Source organism: Lichtheimia ornata (assembly GCF_029851405.1).
Source record: "Lichtheimia ornata isolate CBS 291.66 chromosome Unknown scaffold00002, whole genome shotgun sequence".
NCBI classification, from domain to species: Eukaryota; Fungi; Mucoromycota; class Mucoromycetes; order Mucorales; family Lichtheimiaceae; genus Lichtheimia; species Lichtheimia ornata.
The window spans coordinates 517,788-526,650 of NW_026695322.1; the positions used below are offsets into that span (position 1 = coordinate 517,788).

Here is an 8,863-nt window from a genome sequence, read left to right on the forward strand (position 1 = left end):
GTGATGCACCAAGAGAGGAACAACCTACACAAAGATCGTCAAATGGTAGCCTCTTCAATACGATATGGGGGAACAAACCTCCACAATCAATGCATTGGATGCGTTGAACAAGGCGCTGTCGTCATTCATTGTCCCAAAGATAGAACGAAAAAGGAGGGGGAGAGAGACAATGATCACCGAAACCCCATCAGTAATCCAATCAAGAAAAGCAGCGTGGTCCACACCATTCAAAACGACAGCAGTGTTGTAATGTTATATGCTGAAACATCCCTTGAAGCAAATGGATGAAGAGGAGAAAGAAAAAAAGACAAACAAGCAGACTGCATGTGGCGTATTGTGTGTGAAAAAGAGCTATGAAACAATTCAAGGGGTTGAAAGTGGGTATACGTGGTTGCGTTTCATATAACATCATGAGCCAGATGAAGAGGGTATGAGATTATTGATCTTGGCTGTTGTTGCTGAAGAAAGGATGGAGGATGCAGTGGTGGTGGTAGCGCTTGTCGACGTTTTGTCATCACTTTGCGAGTCATTTGACGAATGTTTTTGTTGCTGTTGATGCCGTTTCCTCCTATATTCCTCTTGCTGGATATAAACAAGTACACTGTGTTAAAAAGTATGTATGTATGTGGTCCGTGCTCATTACCATTTTCAGGTATGCCTCGCTGGGGCTTCTTCCGGGAGTAACCTTTTCCATCCTTCTCCGCGCTGAAAGTTTCAAGATGTAACAAAATTGCACATGGATTTGTAGATAGATATCCTGGATACATAATAAAGATCAGCAGACTGCTCCCTACCATTGAGCACATAGATGAACTTACCTTGATGCCTAATAAATCCACCAAGGATCGTAGAGATGCGCTATTGCTTCGTCGACGTAAGAATTGCTCTATTTTGAAAATCAGCCATCCCTTTCATAGATATGAAACGTTGAAAAGCAAATATACCTTGAGTGATAGGAGCTGTTACACGTCGATTGGCAAATGGATGTACTCGTTCGCGAACTTCTTTTTCTCGTTGAAAGATCGTGTCGGCTTTCTCTTGCAGATTGATGGCCATGGATCGGAATGAGCTGTGTGTTAAATGCTAAACTTAGACTCTGATGATACCAATAATATCCCAAACACACGCACACACACTGGATAGATACCTGACAAGAAAAGGCCAACATGAGATTAAAAACACGCGATCCGTCATTAGAATCATGATAGCATAGAATCGAGCTTCGCCTCTTGCTTGTGCATCCCTGATCTTGAATAGATAGCTCATCACATAACCATTTTCTTCATCACCAAACAACACGGGTCCTTCTCGTCCTGGGCAAAACTCAGTTGTCAAGCTATATAATGATAATGATAAGCAACAAGATATGTATAAATCTTGACAACGTTTACCTTCGAACACAAGCGAGACGAACAGCCTTATACAAATGCAATTGTTGTGGACCCCCTTTAGCACCAACGTATTCGACTGAAGGATCTTCGCTATCTCTTGTCACCAGACGTTTAGCTTCAGATGGAACACCTTCTGTGGTGGGTTGCACAAGTGGTAATTGGGCTGAGCATGCTGCACAGCAAGTGGCAGTAACTGATGATGTGGTTGAGCAGGATGAGGATGAAGAGGATGAAGAGGATCGACATGAGATGGGAGGTGCTGTTGTTGTGGATGATGAATAAGGGATGATGATTGATGATGACGATGATGATGAAGATGTTGGAAGTTGTTGTTGTTGTTGTACACAAATATTACTATTACTGCTACCAGGTTTCTTCCAGGGCGGTACAGGTGATGATACACGGGGTATTGTACTGGGAGGTGTCGGTGGTTCAGCCGTGGAGGGTGTTGACGATAAAGAACTTGGCATACCCAAATGTTGCTTATCCATATTGAAGGTGGTAGGTATACTGATAGTGCTGGTATTATTATTGTTGTTTGTGTTGGGGTTGGTGGCCATGGTGAGCTTGCTCATGACAGTTGCAATGGCGGATGCATCGGAAGCAAAGGAGGTGTTGGGTTGCTGTTGACGGTGTTCATTGTTATGAGTTGGTTGAGTGCAAAAGACAACTGAGGGGCCATGGACTTCACAAAAGTGCAGCAATGCAATGAGAGCGTTCATTGGGGTAGTGGCGAGAAGCACTCGTCGGCAAAATGACCAACGTGAGTGAGGAAAAGGCGGGCCAAAGTGAGCGTTGGCGGAAAGAGGAGAGTGTGTGAGAAGTGTTTGTTGTAGTACGTCAGAAAAGGAGATGTGTGATATGATCACGCGTACATAACATAATATAAAAGAAATTGACCGCGGATGATGATACAGCATATGATCCTGCCACCCACAACCATTACCACATCTTGAAACCATCCCATCAACAAGAAGCCATGATTTCTATTACAATGACTATTACTACTACTTCCACTATCGGATACAATACATCTTTGTGCACCAATCGCAATCCCACTTTCCTTTCTGGCACATATGTCATTTTCACAAGAAAAAATATCGCTTCTTATCATTATTATACGTAAAACTCTTCTCCGGTCTGGGCCTTTGCTGTACTAAGTATAATGTATGCAGCAAAAGAGCCGTTGTTGGTTGCAGCAATGAAAATGAAAAAAGAATGACCACACACACACATTTGCCCCCCCCCACCACATTGATGTGTACTTCCATCCTTACTATATTCACAATACGTGCCACGTTCACTTCGAGGCATTTGCTACCTGTGCTATGATAGTGTCGTTGACGAAAAAGGAGAGCTGGGTAAAAAAGTGGTATCGTTTCACACCGGCATATTCGGAAGTGTCGGCACGACGGGGTTGTAGCACATGGCACTCATTTTTCTCGGCATATAAATGTCACTGCAGTCCGCAATACATCATCCTTTTTTCATATCACTGCTGTGACATGTGCACAGCATGATAAGTGTGCATAATGAAAAAGTGATCTCCCTATACTAACCACTACCATTGCCTTGAATGCGAATAGCCATACATCGATATGACATGCAGGGACAAGGTGCGTATGTCTTTACACTGGTGCTGGTGCTGGTACACATGCCACGAGGGTGCTTAATCCTTATCCCATCAAGAGGGTGTATATATGTGTATACGTGTGGAAGGGGATGGTTCTTCTTACAAATGCAACGTTTTTGAGAGGGGTCAAAGTATGGCAATGAGAACAGCAATTTTGCTCAACGTTGAGCAAGGAAGGAGGAGGCGTTTTCCTTTTCTTTTGCATGTTTCCGAAATCATTCACCTTCCTTTGATGGTGCTTATTACACAATCATACAATGAAAGTAAAACTAACCACCACAAAGATCATTTGCTTTGGGAGGATAGGTAAAAAAACATCACCATAGAGTACATAGCGGATGCTCTTTCCAAGACAATGGATAATCAGGGTGATTGGTGTCATCATAATGCTGATCCTTTTTGTTCCATATCCATAAAACCTGTTTCAATTACCTCCTGCTAACTAACCTACTCCAGCCTTTGTTTTCGAGTCAAGGAGAAAAAGTAAAACCATACATACATGGATCACCGCCCTTTTTTCTATATTTCATATACCACGCGTATGGGATAGGTGGGTCTGCTGATGTAACTATGATATGCATTATAGCAATCAGGAGCTTACTTTTTGATTCATAAATGCTGACACAAACAAATCCAACCTGAAAAGGAGATACGAAAAGGACCAATGCAAAGTGGACATGTCATGTCATGGATTGAAGAAAGAGGAATAGAGAGAGAGAGAGGGAGGGAAAAAAAAGAAGAGTCTCAAAAGGTGGTTGCACGCAGCACACGATAATGATGGGTGCATAATAATATGTGTGCTGGGTCCAAAGAGGTAGTATAATAATGGCGGTGCATGCTGTACATACATACTTTTGTAATGCAATGGGAAAGTACTTTTTAGCAACCAGAGGGGTTGTCACATTTGACTCTAAAGAGCCGCCGACCCAACCCCCACAAAACGTTTACCTCTCCTCTCCTACTCAACCCCAACGTCACCACCACCTTTTCGCCTTGAACTCCTTGACCCCTCTTTAACCATTCTTCCCCCCCTCCCCTGGATGCTCTATGATACCGGGTATTATCCACGTATGGTTCTTTAATACGGTGGGCAAAAACGTATTAATGATTGTCGTCTTGGCGAAAATAACAATGAAAGACAAATGGAGCATCATAAACTTAAATGCATGCAGATCAACGCAAGGTCGGAAAGAGAGGAGGAGCAATTCCAATTACTGACAAGGTCAAATGTGGTAATAACCTAGAGGTGATGATGGGTATAAACATTAGGTCAACAAAATTGGATTCCAGTTTAATGGATGCCGTTTTGCTCACCACGCAACCCTCACTTTTTCAAACCGCTGACGTGGTTGATGGCATGCGTATACATACACCAATGTCTCAATCCACCACGTTGATAAATGTGCTCCTTAAATGATGCGAAACTCCTCTTCGTTTTTCTTCTCAACCTTGCTAGACATGGACGAAAATGGTAACTGCAAGGCGAGTTTGGTTGTGGGGTAATCCACATTTGCACACCAGCATTTTGAATCTCCAATGGCAACGAGAAGGAAAGGGATGATGATGATGGGGGATCAGCAAGCATTATACAACAAACGGAGCTGCTTTGACAGAGTCAAAGTGGAGCTGCGTGCGTGTTGTGTGTGTGTAATAGGTGATCAGCATAAGCAATATTCATCTCCGGAAGTGACACAATGACGACAATTGTTGTACATTACACACGGCCATGAGTTTGAATCGTGGCATTAGGGTGCAGTCAGGGATTTCTGGAATCAAGGAGTGGAGTTGAGACACGTACGTTAAAAAAGGGAGGGAAAGAAAGAAGGTGGAGAAAAGAAGCCTACACACACACTAGTAGGTCGTGAAGGGGAAAGGGTATAGCTCTTTGCTATCATCAAAAAGTAGAATGAGATCGTAAGGTAATCCTACCAACATGTTATCATTGGGTATCTCTATGTGCTGTATGGATGACAAAAAATGCTGCCCGATACAACATACCAAGTTGTTTTTTCTTCGCGAAACGGCGACATGTTGTTCCTTGTCGCGTGGTTCGTGCACAATCCTCTTTTTGGTAGGCACTTTGACTCTGCATGGTGCCGTTTGTATGGATGGATAAAATATACAAAGCGTGCCATTTTGTCATCTCCCCCAAAAAACATACGCAACTATGTATTACAACCTCCACCTTTCTCCTTGATCACCCCTGTTTTCCACCCCCAAATAAAGAAACCCAGCAAAGCGTAATATAGGATATGCATGCAGTACGACATCATTCACATTCGCGACCGACGATGTAATTCAGGATGCCACGACTTGCGCACCAATCACCCATTGATGTATGCTTCATCGCCTACCCCCTTTGACACTTGTCAAACTCAGTAGTAATAGTAACAGCTGCCAAGCTTGTTATTACGTACGATATGCCAATTTCCAACATGGAATCCTTCTACCAAATGATGTCGTGTACGTACGTTTGTCGTTTTCGGTGCAGGTTTTCTATTACCATATACACGCAATCGATCCTTTTTTTCACGTAAATCGTCATCAAAAGGCATTCCAATGGTATGTAAAAAGGCCGTTATCGAAAGAGGAAGGTTAAGGTGCGCACTGACAGTTTCCTTTTTTCTCTCAATCCAGACCAACAATATCATAGGGCAGCCCTTTGTTTCTATTTTCCACTACATCATGACAATGACTCTATTGTGCATTTATGTTGGATGACGATGTGTATCCAATATGCACATGCAGTTTATGTCTCGACCAAGTAGGGCCAATGCGAGTAGAATGGTGGGTAATGTGCGTTGTACATTAATAGATTGCTTCTCGAATGGCGTAAAGAAAACCGGACACTCTTTCAAATGACGTATTACATGTCATTGTTGACCATTTTGGAAAGCTTGTCAATTGTTAGGTCGAGGATCAATCACTTGAAAAGGTAAACAAGGGTCCAACCGGTCATCATCAAATGGGCGTTTAAATCTGAGTAAAAAGGCGTCGTGTGCTTCGGCATGCACTCACGATTATGGCAAATGGAATTCTCACATCGTATTGTATTCATGCGTCTGCCTATTTTGACTTTTCAAATCCAGGGGATGTCATCTTTCCCTCAACCCCCAATATACAGCAGCCGAGAGCTGGCGATCATTGAAAGAGCTTTATGCATCTTCGATCACTCGATCCGCTTGTCACCCCCAACCCCCAACTGGGTACCACTCCCTTTATATCCCCCTTTTCTCTTTTCATCCTCATACATCATGCAGCAGCGTGCTTTATATGTGCTTCCCATATGCTTACGTGTTGGTGGGGTGGATGATATCAAATCCGTCTTACGCGCTTCCTTGTGCTAATCTCGCTCTCCTGAATTATATTACACTCCACGCTTGCTTTCCTTTCCCAATCCTCTCTCCCCCAACAATCATGGCTTTTCCCCCTGCTTTTTGATTCAGAAGCTTACACTCAACCGCATGTCATGGCAACGATATAAATATAAGCTTGACAGGACACTTCTCTTACCCTCTTTCCCCTTGCCCTTTACTGGTCACAGATAAACGCGCTCATCATTACAGGCGTGCACTGATATCGCACCTCTTTTTTTCTTCTTTTCTTGATCAACTGTACTTGTATCCACCCAACAACTTTTTTTCAACTTGTATCAACATACGATTACCGCAGCACACAACACACCTCTGCAAAAGGTACATCCACACAACAACAAATGCAGCATACACATACATAGATTGACATGAGCGGTCCAATGTATTACACAGATCAGATAAACAAAAAGCCCAAAAAAAACGACATCATGGATATTCTTGAATTGATCAACGTTGACACGCAACAAAACGCCAACAAGCAACATCGATGCAATGAATGCAACAAGGCTTTTGGTAAATACCATCATCTTGTTTTGGCCACAAACATGGCCACATACGCACACACAATGGCATGTGTCACTCACCAAGCTTATGATATAGGCCGTCGTTCGGATCTTGCCCGACACCAACGTATTCATACTAATGAACGGTAAGTATTAATGTGACCCTTTTGATTCGCCCAAGGAGAAAAAAAATCTCATCCGCTTTCCTTTTACAGACCATATGCGTGTGACGAACCTGGATGCGGCAAGCGTTTCATTCAGGTATGTAATCAGTGATCTCAAGGAGAGCTGTTGAGTAAAAGCGAGGGCAAAAATGGTCAAAAAGTGTAAAAGAGAGGAGCATGATGAGAGGAGACTATCAAAAGTGCATAAGATAAACACATGCGTGAAAAAGGAAAGAGGTCCCCTTTATCGTGTATTGTAATACTGATAGCATTGTTACGTGTATTTAGCGCTCTGCTCTCAAAGTCCATATTCGCACCCATTCTGGTGAGCGGCCTCATGTTTGTGAACATCCTGAATGTGGCAAGAGTTTCAGTGACAGCAGCTCGCTTGCTCGTCATCGTCGAATTCATACAGGCCGACGTCCTTATCAATGCCGATACGATGGTTGCCACAAGAGCTTTGCACGCAAAACAGTATTGACAAAGCATCAAAAGCTTGCTCATGGCCCAATTGTTAAACGAGCCTCGTTGCAATGGAAACCATACGAGTTGCCTACCGAGAAACAACAACGACGTGCATCATCATCGTCCACTTGTTCTTCAACATCTTCCGTTGTAACCACACCTACGTCATCCCCATCCACCAGCATGTTGGGTGCTTGTACATCACCAGCAGCAACATGGGGAAATAAGGTGGTGCCTGATACGATGATGACACCCCCGTCGCCAGTTCCTTCCTTGGCATCCCCTCGAGATACCATCATCATGTCCCCTACTTCGCCTGAGCAGCAGCATTATCCCTTCAATAGCAACAACCAATTGCCACCCGTCTCATATTGGCGTCGTGAATCATGCTTCTCTCTTCCACCACTCACCAACAATACTTTACCACCTCTTAACAAACCTTCAGCCGCTCATCATGATGCATTGCCCACGATCATGCTGTCATACCCTGCTCCACCAGCATCAGGTCCTCGACGTGATGCCTCGTTTTGCTTTTAAAATGTGAGCCTTCACAGCCACAAAATACCCCCATCATCCTTTCATTTTATTCGTTTTTGACTTTTTTGCATACACACACGCCATACCTTTTCCCCAACTTTTTGATATCTTGACGCGCCACCGCCAACCTCTTCTATACTATGCCCTTTTTATGTTCCCAATCTGCAGATTTTATGTTTTCCATTCCCGTCTATTATCACATCCTCGCGACTTTTTATGCATACCCGTCTTATGAATCCTTTTTCTTTTTCCATGCACGTCATTATATATAGTACAGCGCATTCTAACCACTATTTTTTCCCGTCCTCTTTCTATCATCTTCTTTCTTATTCACTCCTTTCCTTTTGTCTGTCAATCATCAATGAGATCACTTTTTCAAACACCCTCGCTTATTTTGATTCGTTCTAGTAATCACGTAGTAATATTCCTTTTCCCTGATGAATAAACATACACCACTACACAAAATGAACAATGGCTTCTTGATTACGTGTATACGCATGTTGATGATAAGATACATGCTTACATGGTGGCAGCAGCAGCAGCAGCAGGTATAAATTGGATGCATAAATGATGGTGTGCATGTTCCTTGTGAGGGACGATGATGGTGAATGAGGAGAAAGAGGAGGTAGGTAGTGGTGGTGGAGATGGTGGATGATGCTGCATATGCGTGAATAATCAATATGCCTGGATTTCCTTGCATAAGAATACATCAACAATGGGATGTTGTACCAAGCAACCAAATTGGATGCAAGCGTGTGCTGCGTGTGTGTGTCACCTAGCTTCTTTACCTTGTGCA

The 8,863-nt window shown here is 43.2% G+C and overlaps 2 protein-coding genes across 2 annotated transcripts; one reads left to right on the top strand and one right to left on the bottom strand.

Annotated features, from left to right (window-relative positions):
- Window positions 1-408: 408 nt before the first annotated feature.
- On the bottom strand, window positions 409-2,113 carry O0I10_000679 (uncharacterized protein; the record flags this gene model as incomplete). Its single annotated transcript, XM_058480788.1, has 6 exons — window positions 409-582; window positions 644-757; window positions 819-886; window positions 945-1,069; window positions 1,148-1,336; window positions 1,392-2,113. 6 exons carry the CDS (start codon window positions 2,111-2,113, stop codon window positions 409-411), a joined length of 1,392 nt encoding a protein of 463 aa, XP_058348352.1.
- Window positions 2,114-6,826: 4,713 nt separating this feature from the next.
- O0I10_000680 (uncharacterized protein) lies at window positions 6,827-8,067 on the top strand (the record flags this gene model as incomplete). Its single annotated transcript, XM_058480789.1, has 4 exons — window positions 6,827-6,911; window positions 6,999-7,047; window positions 7,117-7,162; window positions 7,354-8,067. 4 exons carry the CDS (start codon window positions 6,827-6,829, stop codon window positions 8,065-8,067), a joined length of 894 nt encoding a protein of 297 aa, XP_058348353.1.
- Between the last annotated feature and the right edge of the window lie 796 nt (window positions 8,068-8,863).